This window comes from Lepisma saccharinum, chromosome 16 (genome assembly GCF_977018435.1).
Source record: "Lepisma saccharinum chromosome 16, izLepSacc3.1, whole genome shotgun sequence".
Classification (NCBI taxonomy): Eukaryota; Metazoa; Arthropoda; class Insecta; order Zygentoma; family Lepismatidae; genus Lepisma; species Lepisma saccharinum.
In genome coordinates this window covers 63,210,062-63,232,246 of record NC_139244.1, presented here as the reverse complement: position 1 = coordinate 63,232,246, position 22,185 = coordinate 63,210,062, and the positions used below count along the sequence as shown (strand labels likewise).

Genomic DNA, 22,185 nt, shown 5'->3' with positions numbered 1-22,185 from the left:
AGATTAGTGTGGTCCTGACGAAACAGACAAACTAGATTTGTACTATCACGAAGTAACTGTTTGGGGATCTTAGAATAAGTCTGAGCCAGATAAAAACAGTCTATTCCCCTATGACGACCCTGAGTAAAAAAAAATATTTATTTCATTATGATTTTCTAAAAATTACATCATCAAGGACTACAACTGAGTTTTCAAGACAATGGTCAAGTGGCTTTATTTCATAAGCTGCTGGTATTTGGGTTGCTGCAAACCTTTTGAAAACACATACAAGTGTCTGTTCTTCCAGTCTAACCATTTGGGGTCAAGCAAAAAATTATCTACAAGTAGTGTAGTTTTTTCACAACCAGATGGACCTATAATGAGACACCCAATATTGTTAGGTAGCAACTCACCATTTTTCTTTCTAGTTTCTAGTAAATCAGGCAAACTTCTTACCACATTCCATGTTGTTGTCTTAGTACAGGGAGGTTATTGCAGCATGCCACCGCTTCAGCGTCGGCCGCTTGCCGGCCCAGTCATGCAACAGGTGCCGGCAAATTGCGTAACAGATAGCCCGTTACACAAACCGCTTGTTTTGTAATGTTTCCACTTTTCACAATTATAGTTACAATTACAACTTAAATAAGCACGTACCTTGCCGCAAGGATGCTGGAAAAGGTGTCCTCTAAAATACAAATATTTCTGGCACTTTATTTTTGACATGTAATCTTTCTTAGACACCGCTTCAGCGTCGGCCGCTTACCGGCCTTGTCATGCATCAGGTGCCGCCAAATTGCGTAACAGATAGTCCGTAACAGAAACAGCATCGCGGCGCATAAAGCAAACCGAAAGTGTAAAATTATATTTAAAACTAATAATAATGATGATCACTAACCTTCTGTGTTATAAATGATGTTGAAAATGACCTCCTTCAACACCAATACATTTCCGGCATCTGCGTATGAAATTCCTCTGAACATCCATAAGCTCCTCAGGTGTGATTCTGGCAATTTCTCTTCTTATATTTTCTTTTAAATCCTCTATTGTACGCGGGTTATTCTGATACACTTTGTTTTTTAATGTTCCCCATAAATAATAATCACAAGGAGTAAGATCGGGGCTACGAGAGGGCCACAACTCAGTACTGATAATTCTGTCCTCAAAAATCTCGGCAATAAAATTAAGTGATTCATAAGCAGTGTGAGCAGTAGCAGAGTCCTGCTGAAAAAATGACTGCTGGCATTCAATGTCCGTTAATTGTTCAAAAAATGGTTGTAGTATGTCTCTTCGATACCTTTCACCATTGATAGTACCTTCATAAAAAATAGGCCCTATTATTCTGTGCGCATTCAAACCACACCACACACCAATTTTTGCAGGATGGAGCGGAACTTCATGCACAAGGTCAGGTTTTTCTGCGCTCCAATAGCGATTGTTTTGTGAAATAACTCGGCCATTCAATTCGAACCAAGCTTCGTCTGAAAATATGATTAATTCTGGATTTACTCTGCCAGCAACAATATTATCCAGCATCCAGTTACAGAATCGAACTCTAGTCGCGTGATCGCGCGGTTGCAATTCATGAACCACTGTAATTTTGTAGGGTTTTAATCTAAGTAATTGAGTGGCATTTCGTGCTGAGGATTTTGAAATGCCTGTTTCCTGAGCAAGCCGACGGAGGGATTTTTTTGGAGTATGTTCAAGTCGTTCACCAATTTCGTCTAGCTTTTCTTCCGTAAGAACACGTCGTCTGGAAACACGTTTCTTAGGTTCAAGAGATCCTGTCTCTCGTAATCTTTTAACGAGGTTGTAAACAGTATGTCTGTCCGGAACAGGATTGCCAGGAAATTTTCTTGCGAATCGCCTGACTATTTTTCTGCAAGAGTTCGTTTTCACGTAAGTATCGTACATAAAAACTCTTTGTTCAAGACTATATTTGTTTGGCGGCATAACTAATGAATGAATAACAATTAACACACGATAAAGCACTAGCACTGAACAACACGAGTACTGATAAACGCAAACCGAAGTGAACACGTCTAAACAACTGGTAGCCGACAGCTGTCGCATTCGCGTAGTATCGAGAGGCTTCTCGCGGCTTACCACTACTCCGATAAGCCGCTGACGCTCTTGCGACATCTGAGGAATTTCGCTTCTAGCGTCGGCTCTATAGACACTGGATGGACCAAATTTTGAGGGAAGCACAACAAAAGACTACTCTATGAGGATATGTAATGCTCCTGCCGCAACTTTGAAAAAAAAAAAAATATATGGAAATTACGACGTTCAGAAATTTTGCGTAATTACGGGGAAAATAGAACTTTGGGATTTGGCCCCCGTTTCCCCCTGGACTCACAATTGTCGGAATTTACATGAAATGTTGCTTTTTGTTCATTCTTACATTTAGAATTTAAATTTCTTAAAAAGATGCAGTTGTTGAGCAGTTATAGCCTTTTATATTCAGTTTATCCCATAGTAGCAAAAGGGGAAAAGTGCTTATTTCAAATGGCGCTCTCAGAAAGAAAAACGCACACAGTGTATGATCGCTACTTTACTTCAAAAATATTCACACGTTAAAATTAAGTGACACTGTTAAATAATTCGTTTATCTGCGCTTTCGTTTTGCATAATAATGTATACGTAACCTCCCCCCTCGAAAATCTTGGGCACGCCACTGACTCTAGTGTTCAAAAGGATTAATCTTGTGTTATCTGCAAAATAAGAGTCACGGTTTTGTTTATTCGAAGGCAAGACAAGAATGAAAAATTGAATCCTTTATGTTGGATGAGTCATTGCTGTCAGAAGCGATATGGGCAGAAATAAAGTGCCAGAAATATTTGTATTTTAGAGGACACCTTTTCCAGCATCCTTGCGGCAAGGTACGTGCTTATTTAAGTTGTAATTGTAACTATAATTGTGAAAAGTGGAAACATTACAAAACAAGCGGTTTGTGTAACGGGCTATCTGTTACGCAATTTGCCGGCACCTGTTGCATGACTGGGCCGGCAAGCGGCCGACGCTGAAGCGGTGGCATGCTGCAATAACCTCCCTGTATTATTTGGTCTGTGGTAATCCAACTTTTTTCTGGAAGTTTCAGCCATTTCATTAATAACTTTTTGTTTTTTCTACGTAATACTTTCTCAATGAAATATGTATCTGGGTATTTAGTTTTGCTAAGTTATTCTTCATAAAATCTTCCTTTTAATATTTCATTGCAATTGTCTTTTATTATATATGCATACCTGTTCCCTGGTAAGACTTCAAACACAGTGAACAACTCTGTACTCCAATTTTTAGTAGAACCCTTTTCAAAAAGATGTTTCAATTTACTAATTTAGGACAGTAAACATTAGAAATCAATTGTAATTCGTCAGATTTAGTTACTTCCGCAGCCTTGATACGTATGGTTCTATGTATAGAGTTATTGTAATTATGAACAAGATCAGATAAAATTGTTACCCACTTATAGTTACCCTGCAAACTAAACTGTTTCCACATATGATTTTTTAATGTCCTGTTGACTCTCTCAATTATGCTAGCTTTTAAATTGCTGTATGTAGAATAATGTCTAATATCATACTTGACCATTAATTTGGTGAATGTGGAACTGTAAAATTCTTTTCCTCTGTCTGTCTGTAGGTGACGAGGTATTCTGCCTTGTTCAAAAATAGACTTAAAGGCCTCAGTGACACAAGCTCCTGTTTTAGATTTCAGAGGAACAGCCCAAACATATTACTAGGATCACATGATATCGATAAAGAGACTCGTCAAATAATACCCCTTGTTATTCCCAGTCAGGGACTCGAACCCAAGACCTTCGTTGGGGAGATCGAAATTGGTCGTGGTGACGCAGAAGTGTATCGAAGTGACTGACAGATTGATGTTGGTAGAATGAATGCGACGGGTATTGCGATCTGTCTCGTAGCGCGAGATTTTTACCCACTGAGGTGATACTTATTAAATAAATATTTATTTGTCACGACGTAATTACGCTGTTACTGCGTATTCTATATATATTGTATACGTATATAATATTTCGATATCCAGGTTCGATTTTATCAATATTTCATATACAGAAAAATATACTTTTCTGCACTTAAACATCACATACATCTTCGTTGAAACACTAATTCTTCCCAAGGAAAACTTTTTTCTTTATAAAGAAATCAAGGTTGACGTACATATCATACTTAAGGGTAGTTTTGATTTGATTGAATTTCAGTGAAACTATTGGAACATTTCGTGGCACGTCTGTAAACCAGCCACGGCGCACACTTTGGAAACTACTGAAATAGGGGAAGTTCTCGTTGTTATGATATCAAGTAAAAACTGTAACACCATTCCAGAAAAAAATAAAAAATAAAAACATGTGCATAAAGTGGATAAATGTGGCCACACACTTTTCGGCCGTACAGACACTGAATTTTCAGAGTACTTTCATTATACCTAAGTCTGAGAGAAAATGCGGATTGTGTACCTTGATACCCATCAGTGGAGTACAATTTTTTTCAGTCATCTCGGATTATTATTAGATTATTATTATCAGGGAACGGATTTATATGTAATCACTTATTTATGTATGAGGATGAAATCAGTTATATTTTGTATTATCTTTGCACATGTAGACAAAATTCAGTTTTCATTTTCCATATTTTTACATGTATTAGGTTTTGGCTCATATTTTACATATTAGTTATTTTTGCATTCTATTTCCATATTTCAGAACCTTTCTCTACATATACTCCATATTCGCGCAATAACTACATGTCTCTGTGTGACCGAAAGAGTTGAGTGAATTTCTTGCGAATGACTGACAAATTTGAAATACACTCCCATTACCTCTTGCGATTTTGAACGTAGTTTTAGTACATTTTTACTACACATAAATCCGTTCCCTGGTTATTATTATTGTTGTTATTACTATTCTTCTTCTTATTATTATTTTAGAATATTTACATCAAGAAAACTTAGATGTGCAGGCCATGTGGCACAAATGGGAGATGGACTCTAGAAAATTCTTTCACAGGGGAGCTGCTTTATCTGTACCTTCGCTATCCCTGTTGTGACCTCCCGTTTAGGCAGAAATCTGTCACTTTGATGCCATTGTAAATTCCTTCCGCATCTGTGCCAAAGGTCAACAGCTCCCAAGTTTTCGGGACGAAGGGGAGTTTCATTGTTTCCATCGGGGGTGGAATGTACTGTAGGCACTATGATTGAATATTGTTCACTTTTTCTTGTGTGATATAAATATCTGTATCATGGATTGTGCAGTAATGGATGATTTCAATAGCAGTCAACACTTCAAAAATCAATGTGTTAAAAGATATAGAAAAATGTAGTACTCGTATTTGTGTGATATTTCTAAATTTTATATAACTTTATGGCACCTCCACCCACACATAATTTATCTTCATTTAATACTGTTAAAGTTTTGAAAATTGGACTTGGTTTACAAAGTAACCCGTGAGCACCCCCTGGAGATCAATTCTAGCTACGGGCCTGGATATATCACTGTATACACACAGATGAACTTTCACAGAACGCACAGAACACGGCGAACAACTTTTTAAAATGACGGTTTGCTCAATTGAGACCTTCTCGATGGCATAGTGGTAACGATGTATCCCTGTAATCAAGAGGTTGCATCCTCGTTGAAGGCACATTTCACAGTGCTTCGGATTTCATTTTAGCTATATAGGTTTAATCACGATTAGACTTCTTCCAACAGTGGGAAAGTTCGTGTAGAAAGGAAAAAGAAGGAGCATCTGAAATTTGTCAATGACGATAAACAATGTTGGATTCTTAAGATTTTCCAGGAATCAGAATCTAATGACATTGTACTCACCATTGGTTCAGAAGAATGACAAATGAATGTTACCATACTTATGTTGTAGCATGTTACACAGTGTGATGGTGTTTACATGTCCGGGATTCTTCAAGTTAAATTATTAACGTAGAAACTACATGAAGAATTCAAATCTTTTGCAAAACAGATATTTTAATAATCCACAGTATTGTAAAATCAGTCGCGTAGCAACTTATCGTAACAATCTGTAAAATCATTGGAAATGTTAAGTACAAAGAACTCCAAATCACAGACATTTAGCCATCACTTTTCCAGACAGGAAATATCTAGAAATATCTGAGGAATGCCTTGTCAGACATTGCCGAGTTTCCTTGATCGCCATCGTTATAAACAGGTGTAAACAATTTCAATCAAAAAAGAGACCACAGATCTGACCCTGCATTTGCTTAGTAAACTCGATCTCAATAAATATATGGAAAGACGAGAGAGGTCATTGGTCAGTTACAGTTGCGGAGAGAGAGGAAGAAGTACGATTTGGGAAAAAAACGTGTCGGAGCGAGTCGCGAGTCAGACTCTGTTGTACAGTCACGACCATAACCATCCTTCGCAGAACTTCAGCTTCCATACGGAGACAGGTATACCCTTTTCCATTAGCTACGCAGATCCAGTCTTTAGGGGGTTTAAAACTCAAGTGTTGTGTGTTGCCAAGTGTATAACTGTTACGGCTCGCACCTTACCATCAAGCTAACCATGAACAGCGAGTATATGCCAATAGTCAGGATGAATGATGAATGAGCTACACCCATAAGTTCGATCCCACGTACCGAAGGGTATGTTACGTGGTGGTAGATGCGGGTTTTTGCGCGAGGCCCTGGTCGAGATTAGAATGCGAGGCCCCCATCCGTCCTTTAAACATGAAATCTCAAAGTGAATCGATACAAAATCTTCAGGTATTCATCAGCAGATTATCATATTCAAATAATAATAATAATAATAAATTACTGACGAAAATTATATTTAATTTATACTTGTATCACACTGTTGGAATTTTCATTTTTCAGGCACTAAGACATAACTGAAATATCTATAAATATGCTAAACTTTTTAAAATCAGAAATGCAAACTACGAGTCTTTATATATATTATTTTTAATGACCTTTTTAATTCCTCATTTCAAAATTTGAAAGATGTAAATATCGCAAACCATGCTTAAGCGGCATTACACCTTTCAAACACTTGGCGTAACTTTTCCAAGTCCAGCAGTATGTTGATTGTGTTGGGTGAAAGAATGAAATGTGACAAAAATTGCCTTTACAACACTGTTTTGTAATAACGGATATTACACATAAGAAACAAAATTTTTACGACGATAAAGTACCACCACTTGTGGCCGCGCCACGCCCTCTCTCTCACACACGAAGACACTGAGTTCAGTCTTATTACGTCAATATATACCAGGGTGTATAAAATTCATGATTTTTATTTAAAAAAAAAAAAAAATTATTGATGATTTTAAAATTTAAATCAGGTTTTTTTAAATTTAAATCGATTTAAAAAAAAACACGCACAAAATTGCTTGTATTTCTTTTGGCACGGTACATAATGATATGTTTTTTTTATAGAAAGACTTTTTCTGGTAAACGCCCTGTAAAGTATTTAAATAGTTGGAATAAAGCAAATAAAAAATATGTGAAAATATACATTTTCCTGTTTCTGATACTGTATATTATGAAGTAACCATGGAAATGTTTGTTGGGTGTGTTAATGAAACCATAATAATTTCAGTAACTTTTCTTTCAGTGAAAATAAAACATTCTTGATGTACTCTACAATTGTAACTTAAAATATTTTTTACATTTTTTGAACTGAATTTTGGTGATTTTTTTAATGATACTATCATATTTTCAAAATATCAACAACCATGTTTATTTACAGTTTAATGATAATGACACTATTTACGGTTTAACATGATTAGTATTTTGTATATTATTCTTCATAAAATGTTTGGTATTTTTGCTTATAAAAATTATTGAATTTTAAAGAGAAATTTAAGTATGTTTACATTTTATATATTACATTTCCTTTCTCGTGAGCTTCACCACATCAGCACATATATTTTGTTTCCTTTCTTAGAGCCTAATAAACACCATTAAATTATTACAAGACTGATTTTGGGTCCCCTATGTACAGTCACGGACAATTCTGGGTTGTAACTATCCCATTAACTTTGCATGAAATTGAAATGTCTGTGACTGTATAGACAGATTCTTCCAAGAAATTCAAGTAAGTACTTTGAATGGCTACTTGGGGTTACACTTTCATTAATAATTATACAAATCAGAACTCTACCTGTAAATTTTCATAGGTTACAACTTATCTTTCTTTGACATTTGTGTATTCAAAAGAAGAAAAAACAAATACTTACTTATCCCCTCCACCGCCCCTCTTAACAGGAAGCTAACTTCTGAGCTGCCAATGACTCTTTTATTCACATCATTAGATCTTGCACTTTCACGTTCAACAGTGAGAATACTGAGTCAGCTAAATTTGGCCTGAATAATACTACTCTACACTACCCTCCAGGAGTTCTTCGTAAGTTTCAATTTTGAGAATTCTTCTGTCGTGACTGTTACTGGAAGAGTAAGAAACAAACAGGAGGCGGTACAGAGAACACTGGAAACTTAGTGTAGAGTTATCAAGGAGAGGAAACTTTGCCAGAGCACTTATGGATGTTGTTAAGATGATTTCAGACTTAAGCGCATTCCTGAAACGTAGAATTTGATTAAGAAATTCGGACGATAAATCATCTTTCTACTCGTTACAGATGACAATCGCTGCATCTGAAGCTGTAGAATGGAAGGAAGATTTGCTAACACGTATTATCTATACGTTTTTTGAGTTGAAAACATCGCAAGCCTGTAAATGCTGGTGGGGTGGAGGTGATTTATTGTTAACATATTAAAATTGGGGGGGAGTGCAAGGCCATGAGAAAGAAGAATAGACAAGAAAAAGGGTTTTTCGTTCAAGAAAATAAGAAATGGATAAAAAATGTCCAAAGAAGTTATCGTCGATTTTTACGTAAATGTTCACATGAGAATTAAGACAATAATTTTTACTATTTTTTGGGCCCTCTTAGGCTTAGGGACAACCCGTATATATGTTACGCCTCTGATTTGACGTATTCATTCAAAATACAATATTAAACTAGAATTTAAAGCCAGATATAAACAGATTGTTTTAATTGTATTGCCCACAATAAATGGCCTTTTCCATATTTTCCTCACTTCTACTACATTTTTCATATCAACCTCATGGGACGTTAGATTCCTTCAAGCGCGAGGCCCCGGGCGGTCGCCCACTTTGCCCACACTTTGCTACACCACTGTGTAGAGTAAGATTGTATCTAGTCTTCCCTATGGGAAATATTACAAATATACAAATTTCACAGAATTACAAAATACATTCGTTGTTTTTCTATCCTTTTATATTAAAGAAGGGAGTAATTCAAAATTTTAAACGTTTCATCATCGTATGATATTGAAACATTAGAAATGAAACTCCTTGTAATAACATGAGAAAATGCATTCCGACATTATAATTACATCAATGTTGTATTCCAGCAAACGATGCAGATAGTTTTCATTGACTATCTCCAAGCTCTGTTTTCTGAGTTAGTACCTTATTCCAACTAATCCTTCAATTGTAGATTTATATTACGAAACGAGGATAATGTCAGTTAATAGGTTAGTGAAAGGAAAAGAAATGAAGAAACATTCTGCACAACTTCTACGTTTATATTATTACATGTGACAGATACAAATAAGAACTAAAAGTCTCTGACAGTAATAATTTTGAGCACTATAATGAAGCTTCTACAGTGACTTAGTTACAAATTACATGCTAATGAAATCATATTTCCCACGGTACATCGTTTAGTATTTCACTTATTGAAAAACCTATTGCATTGTTGCATCATTCATATAATATCGCAATTCAAAACTGTTTGTACAAAATTTGTGACTGTTCTCTACAGCACAAATTTATTTTACTTCTTATGTTCATTTGTAAATGTACAATTTTAATTATTATCTCTTTTTAACTTCAAATGTTAATGTTGAAGTTTCTGTTTAATAACATTTGTTTTCTATTTATGTTAAATTGTACAACGTTTATGTGCTTGGCAACATTGTCGTTACTAAGGTAACAGAGATAACAGTTGTGAAGTTTTGTGATAAAAGTTTCTATCAAAAAGTGGTTTGCTGCGTTTCCTTTCATGCTAATATTCAGGTAATTTAGATATGTAATTAGCTCACAGAAGTTTGGCTTCGCCTTCATTAAGATATTATTCATTTAATAACAGTACACGAATAATTTAATCATCGACGGCAATCCTTACTGGCCACCAATTATTGTGCCGTTGCCGTCGATAATTAATAGAAAATAATTATAATTGTAAATTCATTAATAAACATAAGAAGTAAAATAAATTTGTGCTGTAGAGAACAGTCACAAAATAAAAGGTACATCTTTCAATATTTTAGTATAGTTTACAGCATATCTCGTAGATTGAATATAAAATTTCAAATATCTACATAATTTAGTGCAGCAAGATAACTCAAAATGTTGCTATAGCTGTAAATAACTAAATAAGATTATTTTATTGTAGTAGTGTAATGAGGTGATACTGATACGTAATATTGCAACTTCTTTCCATCGTTAAATCTACTTCCAAAATACTCACAGACTTCCGTGCAAGGCGTCTCCTGTGAATATTATATTCATATATTTATTCATTATGCTCACGTGTAGGACCTTAGAAAATTCTCAGCGATTATACTGTTATGTTACACAAAAAAATCACCTGAACTGCACAACGTATTTCTCTTAGGAAGTAATCATCAGAGAACCTCTTCGTCTTGTTACACTATGGGAATTCCTGCAATTATGAGCCTTTCAATACTACACTCATCATGGCCTCTGAGGATTTTGAAGTATCCATCCTGGCCCCAGTCTGTGTTCCAGGAATTGGCCACCAGCCAGTAGGGGTCACCATGCTCCTTGCCCCAGCCTAGGATTTTAATAGCATGTCCACCCAGTTCATCTCCAGACACATGCTTATACACACCTGCAAGAGATCATTTTGCGAGATGAAAAAGCAGAACATATTATCCAGTATTTCTCTTGATCATCCAATGTGGCTAAATATCAGAAATATTGCTTGAAATTCCTATATACCTTTTTATTATGAACTTAAGTTGAAATATTGGAAGAGTGAAACACAAATCTCACTTATTAGCCCAGAGTCACTTAGCTTTTTGGATCTTCATTGCTAAATATTTTCAAAATTAAAACTTTTAACTTACTTCTTAACTTTTTTAAGGGGGAGGTGGGGGAGTAAGGACAGTTTACTTTCTTTTTGTAGGCAACTGCCCTGGCCACGCCCTACCTAATCGTCGCCACTGATCAAAATTATTTATAAGAATTAGAACTTCATGTGTTTGATAAAATCAATTTAGAATATTTGAAAGTTCATAAAAAATGTTCACAATTTGAATGTGTTAATAAATCTGCTTCTTCAAATCCTATTTTGTCACTAAACATGAGGGTACAGTAAAAAATAAAGCAAGGAGATCAAAGAGGTAGTTCGCATGTATCAAGATAGAACATTTTTGAAGATTAAATTTTTCATTGTTGTCCATACAAATTGGAATTCGAATTGAATTGGAAGGAAAGCAACAACAATTGTCTTTGAATATAAATAATTATTTTATCTAACACCTTCTGAAAGAGATGTTGACATGAAGTAGATGCGACTAACGACATAGAAAGCAACCACGCTACCTCTACAAGAAGCAGCACATTATACATTCTGAACATTTTTTGTTTGCTCAGAAACTCGTATCCGTGTGTGATATAAACGTCACTACTTCACAATATTGCACTGCTGTTAATCACTGGGACTACAATTAAGTCCTTTCAAGGCCGAATATTCCTGAACATTAACCACATGAATGTTATCATCCTTTCTTCTTACTCTATAACATTACTAGACGCAATATTCATCGATGATAGTGCAAGGAATCGCTTGCCTATATTCTGAGGATGTTTTCGCTACAGATCAAGAAAAATATGCATTTTCCTAATGCAAAATATCATGTAAAATGAGTGCTTTCCGTAAAAAATAAAAATAAAAAAAATAAATATTTAAAAGTTTGCCAAATATTCAATCAGTTCAATCAAGGTTTCAAAATAATCTTACCTGCCTTGTACAAACAGACGTTTAACAGTAAATATTGAACTACGCAGTGCGAGAACAGGAAAGGGCGAACTTTTCATAAAAAAATGATAATCCAGGGTTTTAGCAACTACATGTAAAATTACTAGACGCAATACACATCTACGATTGTGCAAGGAATCGTTTGCTGTGTTCTGAGCACATTTTCGCCGCAAATAATGGAAAATAGGCATTTACTGTGAAGCACAGTATTATGTAAAGTGCTTTCAGTAAACATTTTGCCTAAATACTAAAAAAACATGCCAGTTTACATTCAAACTTGATTCTAAAACAAGACACGTTCAGGTTTTCAAACCTTAGATAAATTTCCTCTTCTTCTAACTTTAGTGAAGGAGAGAATTGTACATATTCTCTAACATTGATCTAATGTTGATTATATATGATGAAGCTGGTTAATTGTTCTAACTTCACGGTATGCCCAAAATGTATGATAATGCAAATGTGTAAATCTTGATCCATGTAATACGAGACCTGTCTCAAGGGTGGATAATCATAGGTGTTTGTAAAATGCTATATTTTCAAACTTATGATATTTTTTTGTATATTTCAGAGCCATTAAATTATGTTAGGAACTATTCATGATTCTTTGACTTATGTTCAACAGTCAAAATGTGTTGTAGGTACAAGATTGAAACTAAGCCATTAGACTGTCTAAAACATGAATTTTGCTTACATAATGTTTGCGTTACTGATTTCTGAGCTATAGTTCTTTACGTTAACAATAAATATGAATGCGTAACATGCCCATCCGGTAACGAATAAAGCTAGCTGGTAGAAACTTGTCAAGACTTGCTCAGAATATTGAATAATAATGGGTTTTACACCGGAAACGGCGAGGACGCTGGCCTTTATTAAGGTCAAGAGGATGGAACAAAACCAGATGAGGGGAGTAGCTCGGGGTCTTTACTTGGAAATCGTCTGTAGGAGCAACAAGCTAGAGCAATAGCTTTGTTTCGTTACCGAACAGGGGTAAGTCATCTTCACCCTATCTGCCATTATCACTTGCTTAGTCTGAAGTGTGTAAATCTAAACATGAGTTTACATTAACTACCTAAATGCTTAACTAGGTATTCGTACCTGGTCCGTTTAGGGCCGTCTCTACCATCAAGTGTTACATTGTTAGTGGGATGAGCACACCCCTTGGTTTGATCCCCGCGTTCCAAAAGCTGGAATGCTACGTAGTGAGATGCTTGGGCTTTTCGTCCATTCTTACGGAAATATGATGGAAAATTAGAGCGTTGCGTGGCGTTAACGCTTGGATTTTTTTCATCCATTTTTCCGAAAATGTGATGAAAATGAGATAACCATTAATATGACATGTTAGAACTGTTATCCCCGCGAATTTTTTTCTTGTTATATTGGAGGGCTTTTACACACAGTGCGTCATCTTTGATAATGATGGTTCATGTCGTTTTTGGAACTAGAAGACGAGCTTGATACCACTTTGAATCGGCTAATCAATCTCGCCGGAAGCCCGTCTTTTGATGTGGAGGGATTTCCGAGCGCCTAGTCCACCCCCATTAGAAGCAGTCTCCCAGTAAGTAGAAGTCGCGCACGCGCGCAAGCTAACATTCAAATTACTAACATTCGCATCGACGTTGTAATCAAGGTGTCCCGGGTTCGATACTCGCTGGAGGCACATAGTTGTTCGTATCCCACTTTAAACTGTAGGTCCAGTCCCGAGCCTTACTGTGCACAAAGTGGACTTAAAACACCAAATGAAACCAATGAAACCAGCCCCAATCATGGTTCAAACACCTTTTGTCCACCTCCTCTTTTTTGATAGCATTCAGTTTCAGGGTGCCTCAGGGGAGGAGGTCAATAAATTCTTAGAGCGCTTCGAGAGTGTGTCAACTTTGAACAACTGGGGCGAGGTAAAGAAACAACAAATATTTCCAGCCTTACTGAACGGTCCCACGTTGCGATGGTTTAATGCCATCAGTCTGCAACCCGGGGTATATGTTACAACTTACGACGAGGTTAAAAGAAGGCTTATTGAAGAATTCACAGGCTCCCTCGATCAGTTGCAGATTGAGGAGCAGATAAGATATCTGTTTCACACGGATGATGAGCGGTATCTTCTTATGTTAGGGATAAATAAACCCTATTATTTAAAATGGATTCTAACATGGAAATCAACAGGCAGCTGAAATACATTAATTCAGGTCTTCAACCTCAATTTATCAGGGAAATTTACAATAAACAATATAATTCAGTCACGGACCTTTTGAAAGATTTGAAGCCATTTGAATAGGCTAAATTCATGATGCACAGCCGTACTATACAAGAACTTTTGCATACGGCACAGAGAGAAACCTTGTTTCCTTCTCCAGCAGAGTTGCGCATTCCGGTGCAACATAACCCCGCAGTCAGCACTACGGCGGTTATTCCGGACTCCATGCCTAGAGCTAATCAAGAGATACATTTCCAGCTGTATGCTTTGCAATCGGAATTGGACAGTGTCAAAAGACAAAAATAACTTCCCCTCCCTGCGTCAGAATCGTCCGCTGTCGAAGCGCTAGCTAAACAGGTCAGCAACCTAACTCTCAAGTTGGAGGAAGTGATGCATTCCAATAGAAATGACAATTCTCAAACTGTAGGCCCCAACCCCGACAGACCAAGATTTAATGCTAACCATTCACAAAACCGCTCAAATTTTCAGCGCGGCCAGTGGCGAGGGCTATTCTCCCCCGCGGACGTTTTGATCAAAACGCGAAGAATGTTGTATGGAAAATCAGGAGCGTTTAAACTCCAGTTAACCGCAAGTAGTGGGGACAAACCTGTGGGCAGTAAAAAGATCTCAGTTTCTAGTTCCCCGTCTGAAGACCTCATCTATGTAAATGCCAATGTAAATGGAGAACATCAAAAGTTCATAGTCGATTGTGGAGCCAAATAAGCGTAACCAGTTCACAGGGCATATCTGCCCATGCTAAGAGGTTTCAAATAAACACTCTAGTAAAAGGTGTCACCAATAATTGCTTAACAATTAAAGAAATTGTAATTTTAGATTTCTCTTTAAACGGCTTCACATTTAGACAGCCCGTAAGGAGAGTGCAAAATTTTAGTCACCATACCATTCTTAGTAATGATTTTCTTAAAAGCCAAAATGCAAATTTAGATTTTGAGAGTAATACATTAATTTTGAGCCGATTTGGCACCCCCCTCGCAACCGTATTCGGTTTGATTCTAAGATAAGCTTTTACGTTTCCATTTAATTGGCAAATTTATTTGTTACTGCCGTAGAACCTGAATATATTGCTAGAAAAAAGGTAGTGGTAAAACCGAGATCACATTTGTGCATCCCATTGAAATTGGTATATACAGTAAATCATGATTTAACTTTATTTGAACCAGATGTAAATTTTCAGGCTAAATCGGGCCTATTGGTGCCTCGGGCGATACTCAACCCTGCCACACAGCTTGTTTGGGTATCTAAACCTTTAAATTACAGAGTTATTATTTGCAAAGGTACTCGGATCGGTAGTGCGGAATCATCTGAGTAGGTAACACTGCATCAGGAAAAGCGATAAATCTAACCAATGAAGAATCAGAAAATGATGATATCCCTCTCGTGGATATTTCCAAATTTGATATTAACCCGCAGTTGGCGGAAAGTGAAAAAAGTCAACTTTGGAACTCTTGTTAGAATACAAACATGTTTTTACTTGGTCAGAATGTAATTTAGGTAGAGCTACTAATTATGTACATAAGATAGAGCTCTCTGATGCCACCCCATTCCATAAGCCGCAATATCCGATTCCGATCCATTTTCGTTCTGAGAATAAAAACCAAATTGAAAACATAAAAAAACAGGGAATAATCCGGGATAGCACTAGTCTATACAACTCGGCAGTCATATTAGTTAAAAAACGTGACGGGAGTTACCGTTTTTTTCAAGACGGAAGACTTTTAAATAAACGTCCGTGTTCCACGCTCTGACCATGCCTTCTATCCAATCTATCTTGCATGACATGCGCGGTAAGCGATACTATACTAGCGCTGATTAACGGGCTGGATTTTTCCAAATACCGCTCACTGAAGACAGTAAGCATTATACAGCCTTCTCCATCCCCAACGTAGACATTTCGAATTTAATGTTCATCCCCTGCAGCAATGAACAGGACTGTACTGCTCGCGTGTGCTGGAATGCAGAGCTACAACTTCGCTTTGAGACGGAACATCAATTGTTACATTGTTAGTGGGGTAAGCACACCCCTTGGTTTGATCCCCGCGTTCCAAGGGCTGTAACGCTACGAATGATCATCTGTTAATATCTATTAGGGGTATTCGAAGTGGAAGTGTCCTTATTCTCAATTTTTAAAATTAAATGCAAAGCTGTAACTTTATCCTATCTTGTGAGAGAACAATCTAAAATTGTCTATTGGATAAAAATTCAAGTATTATACATAATTAAGTTGGAATATAGAAGGTATTTTACATATTGATCGTTTATTTTAACTTTTTGATTTAATTTTGTCTGTCCCACCCATGGTACCCCAAAACAATTAATTTCTCCTTTAACTATTACATTCTCCCCTCAACTAGGCTAGAATATTCGAAAGTCAGTTACCTTGTCTCTGTCTTAATTTATATGTCATCATTTGACAATTCGCAGAAATGAAAATAAACTTCTTATTAAGTGAAGAGGCAGCGTTTCGTCTGTTTCACCCCTGATTCAAAGTTGTTCATTTATAGCTACAAAGCTAGCAAATTATTTTAAGAGTATTTATGTTTAATCAACAGTGTAAAGTTTCATAATTCATTGCAAAGAAACTGTAAGAAAAATGTTGCTTAACTATCAGTAGAATAATTACTTTAATATAAAAAACGTAGTCTGCGTGTCGCACCCCTGTCAATGGAATGTTCCATTATTAAATTAAATTCACTGTTTTGTCTATAATTTATTTAGTTTTGAACAGCTTCATACCTGATTTATAATGAATAAAATCTTCAAACACTATGAATACAGCCTCTACTGGTCCGTTTGTCATAATTTCCTGCTGAATTACTTTTGTATCATCCTTAATGATATATACTCTTTCTCCTGGAATTAAAGGAAAGACATGGTTTTATTATCTCAAAATATCAACCATGCCATTCATCTTGGCAAAACAAGTTCCCGTGCTTTTTCATGTTTCCCAGGCAATTCTTAAAAATCAAGTATCTAGACAATGCTTTAATGTATAATTAGAAAGTTTAATTGTTAAAATGCACTTTATAAATAAGAAAATAAAGTTCGGCCAAAGTTTGTTAAAACAATTGAACAAAACTATAAGAGGCACTCATTATATAGAGTACAATGCATGAAGAAGCTGATTAAGACAATACCCTAAAATGGAAACGTGATGAAACTCGACCGGTGCATTCTGTTAATTAATAGTACAAAATTTGACCGAAGAAGTTTAGGTGGCACAAAAAAGTGGGGCTACAAAGTAACGGATCTCCTTTTCAGGGGCTGAGATAATTTTTCTCTGCCATTTTGAAAAAAATGTTCTCAAGTGAAAACTGGACACGAAATTGCACTGTTGCTTTGCTGGGTGACGCTCTCTCCTTCAAGTTACAATATTTTGTACCTTTGCTTTATTATAATTATTATACTTGATACTTTCTATAATTTATTTTATGCTTTTACTTAAATTCTGCGGTATTCGTAACACTTATTTGAATTACGACAGTTTATTTTTTGTGCTAAATTAGGTATCAGCTTTTCAGAATTTGGATATTCTCTCAAGATTACAAAAGCTAATAACAATCCTACACACTACTTCCTTCCTTATCAAACTCATCTAATCCGGTTATGTGCAATTCCAATGTGTTAACGGTTGTGACATTCAGACAAATTTATATTCATATATAAATTATTTTATTAGCACCTTCAAATATGTAACTCTATCAATTCATGTAATTTCATTTTCCTTGATGAAAGGTCTTTAATTGCAGCATCTCAATTTTCAGCTACAGAAAATACTTTTTTGTATTTGTGATGGGCGTGACACTTCTGAGACATGACTTTATGACTTTCCTTCAGTCCTTCAGAAAACTCTGTGAAATATATAGGTATACTAAATCAATTTAATTTTATTTTCACAAACCAAACTTTACTCGACATTTAGATGCTTTAATTTCTAAAAATATTACTACATACCTTTTTTATAAATAGTTTTTGCCTATGACAGGTGTGACAAATTTTATGACGGGTATGACATCATGCACATGTAGGATTATGGCACAATGCAAAGGCTATGAAATTTATTATAAAAAGATTCTTCAAAGTAAGGTTTGTATCAGAAATGAAGTAGGATACTTCAGAGCTTAAGATATAGAAACAAGAAATGAGATAATTAGAACGTAATTTGAATTATTTTAGTTTTCTTATTGTATAATACTGTATCATAATGAAACTAAATTAACACAGATTTGTGCAATTTTCAACCCGACCATCTTCGATTTTCATAAAATTTATGGAGTTGATACTGTCCATGCAACTTAAAGTAGTAACTGTCAAAAATTTGAGTCCCGTTCGTATTGTAATTTTCAAATTATTCAATGTGAAAGTTAGCAGAAATTGCCCTTTCTGAGCCGGTTCAGCTATACTAAATGTGCTGTAACTCCGCCCCTATTTGGCCTAGGATGCTCAAATGAAGTTTATTGTACATGAAATTGAATTAGTTTTCTAATTGGCGCACCATACTATACTCGAAAAAATAAAGCTGAGACTGCCAAGGGATTACAAGATACAAAATAATATGTATAGCTATGTGACTGATAAAGGGCTGATCACAATGTACAGTCTCGTACACTTCTGGTTTGTAACGATTCCATTGAAGGTAAATGAGATTGTTACAAATCAGAAGTGTCTGACTGTACTAGGATGAGTCAAAGGTTCCTTAATACCCCCTATAAAATGTAAAGGAGTTATGTTGGCTACAATTATTTATGATAGAAAGATGTCAGGCCCAGGGGGAACCATAGTTCTGTGTGTCAAGCAGAGGTCCGCCATATTATAGGCCGCCATATTGAATCAACTCAAACAATTTCAATGGAAAGGAGGTAATGTGATATGTTAAATCAGGCTAGAATTTCACGAGAAATGCAGCGTTGAAGGTATTTCCAACGTATGACTGACTTCAAAAAACTGCACCCGTTCGTGCCGAGACGAAGCTACAAACGTGACAACGCCGTCGAGCGAAGGGTGAAGAGAGAGGAGCGGGAAGTCGGTTGACTTTGAAGTTCCCATTTTCGTGTACCGCAGCTAGAAATTTCGCGGACCCATCTTATAGCGGAGTGATAAAGTCTCAGATTTGTATTCAAGGGTTGCGGGTTCGATCCCTACTGAAGACACATTGCAATATATTTCCGATCAATATCAATAAGCCTGCCGATGATAAAATGGACTTTAAGAAAATAATCAGCAGTATTGAACAAAGAAAGTTTGTCATAAGTTTCTTAAGGGACTGAACTCTTCAACTTCTTAACTATTGAGCTTACCATAGTGGAGATCTTTTTGGTACGGTACACGATATCCTTTCTCACAGCGACGAATGCATTCTGGTGTTCTGCTTATTTCAGAACAATTAGGTCTTGAACCTTTGACGCCGTGCTCACATGGTGGAATTGCATACGGTTGGCATCCCTGAAATAAATTTTCAAAATAATTAGAAATAAAACTAATAACTTCCACAAAGCATAGTCTGACTGTACTTTATGTAACATAATATTAGAAAATGATCTGAAGGTGCTTTATGTAATGTAATATTAGAAAGTCTTGCTCCACACCTGTGTTGCAGCACGGCTTAATTTTTCTCCGGCAAAGGAAATATGAGGTGGCTTAGATAAATTGATTGATTGTTTGAGTAGGTGTTTTAAGTCCACTTTATGCACAGTAAGGCTAATTGGGACTGGGCCTACAGTTTAAAGTGGAATTGGAACCAGTATGTGCCTCCACCGGGTATCGAACCTGAGACCCTTTAATTACATGGCAACGACGCTACCACAGCGCCATAGAGGAGGCCAAAATTGATAATAAATAAACTTCGAAAACACTAAATCATACACATGTAAGCAATGAACGAACTTCCAATAGTTAGCCAGTGTTACACCCTATTTTGAAATTTCTCAACCGATTTTACTCAAATGCAATACCGTTGAATTGATTTATTATTCTAAGTCCACTTTATGCACAGATAAGATATGGGGACTGTATGTACAGTTTAAAATGGGATTCGAACCACTGTTCAATGTGCCTCCACCAGGTATCGAACCCGGGACCCCTTGATTACAAGGTGACGACGTTACCATTACGCCATCGGAGAGGTCAAATGCAATACCGTTCCAGTCATTCGGGATATCTAGTTTCAGTGTAAATTTCAACTTAATGGCGCTATTTCTGCGTCAGTTATCACAAACAAAAAAAAATGACCACTTGCCCCCTTTTTCCGGTCTAACTCCTAAAGGAAGCAATATATTTCAAACGTTTCATTGCCAAAACTATGACGTAACAATTATGGAAATTTCGTATCATATATTTTGATACATTCTACCTACAATTACATATTTTCTTACTGTTCAGCATACGGTTAGTTGCAGTGTTGCTGGGGCAATAATGAAATATATTAAATATACAGGGTGTGGCCAAAGTCAGGACCGAGCTAAATATTTTACAAACTGCGTACGAGTTTGATCTAAAGTCAAATGGTATCAATATTGGGGGGAAGGGGAAACGTTATGACGTGGTTGCAGTCGTCGTTCGCTATCTTGGCGGCGGCCATATTGGATCCAACTATGTTATTTCAAATGGCAACATGATCATGTGATATATCAAATTACCCCACTCTTTAAATGAGGAATCGAATGGTGCAGGTCATTTTACGATAACTGCAACGGTGGTGCACTTAGGAAAGATATAGGGTCGGTTTTGAACTCTGCGGGCTGTTCCGAAAGGAAGGAGCGAGTACCATACACACCACGTAACATCACAACAAACACATGCATAGCGAGGGAGAACAGCTGTTTAACCGAATGGTTGTGCACCCTACGAAGCACGTCAGGCGATACTTGTGCACATGCCTGAGTGATTCTCCTTTTCAGGTGGGCAACACCATTAATTTTACACTGATAGACAATAGCCTTCAAGTGGCCCCACAGATAAAAATCCAAAGGAGTTAGTTCGGGGCACCGTGCTGGCAACTCAAGGATAAACACTCCTTCTTTCGGAACAGTCAGCAGAGTTCAAAACCGACCCTAATATCTTTCCTAAGTGCACCACCGTTACAGTTATCGTAAAATGACCTGCACCATTCGATTCCTCATTGAAAGAGTGTGTAATTTGATATATCACATGACTTGTTGCCATTTAAAATAATAAAGTTGGATCCAATATGGCCGCCGCCAAGATGGCGGACGACGACTGCAACCACGTCATAACGTTTCCCCCTCCCCCCAACATTGATACCATTTGACTTTAGATCAAGCCCGTACGCAGTTTGTAAAATATTTAGCCCGGTCCTGACTTTTGGCCACATGGCCACACCCTGTATAATTGTTAGTACTTGTCCTGTTATAATATATGCCTCTTCTACTGGACGTTCTCCAATTCAAGTTTATATAATAGTAGAGTAGTTGCTAGTATTATTCAAAATAATGTTTAAGTAGGTAGAATTGCAATACTTGGAGATTTCTTTTATGATGCATTGGTATAATTAATAAAATTATGATTGATAATACTAGTGCTATTGCATATGCAAATAGGAAGTAATATTCTGGTTGAATGTGCCAAGGATAACTAATTCCTCTAGCACGATATGCTGTCTTCGTAACATTGTTGCGAGCAGCTATGTGTACATACAGAGAGTGCAAGAACTCCACAAGGAAAATCTTTTTCATTTGTTTGTTAAGAAAAACAGTTTTTTCATACTAAACATGCATATTAATAATGTAAAATAACTTCTCTAGAAGTAGTAATAATATCCTGCAATAGAAATATTGTCAATGAAAAAAAAATCGTGAATTTACAATACACATTTAGTATTTACATTCTGTATATTAAAGAATTGAAAAATAAATAAAATTGTCGCCTTTTCTTTACAAAAATTTCAGTTTCCTAACT

At 36.3% G+C, this 22,185-nt stretch overlaps 1 protein-coding gene across 1 annotated transcript in view; it reads right to left on the bottom strand.

The window, feature by feature from the left end:
* Window positions 1–10,489: 10,489 nt before the first annotated feature.
* LOC146000115 (cathepsin B-like) overlaps window positions 10,490–22,185 on the bottom strand; it is a 33,222-nt gene continuing 21,526 nt past the window's right edge. Inside the window, exons 4-6 of the mRNA XM_083137462.1 lie at window positions 19,569–19,713; window positions 17,008–17,124; window positions 10,490–10,910 (exon numbers count right to left, since the gene is read on the bottom strand). Of these exons, the coding sequence (XP_082993588.1) occupies window positions 10,705–10,910; window positions 17,008–17,124; window positions 19,569–19,713 (468 nt within the window). The 3' untranslated portion in view covers window positions 10,490–10,704. The remainder of the gene's footprint in view (window positions 10,911–17,007; window positions 17,125–19,568; window positions 19,714–22,185) is intronic.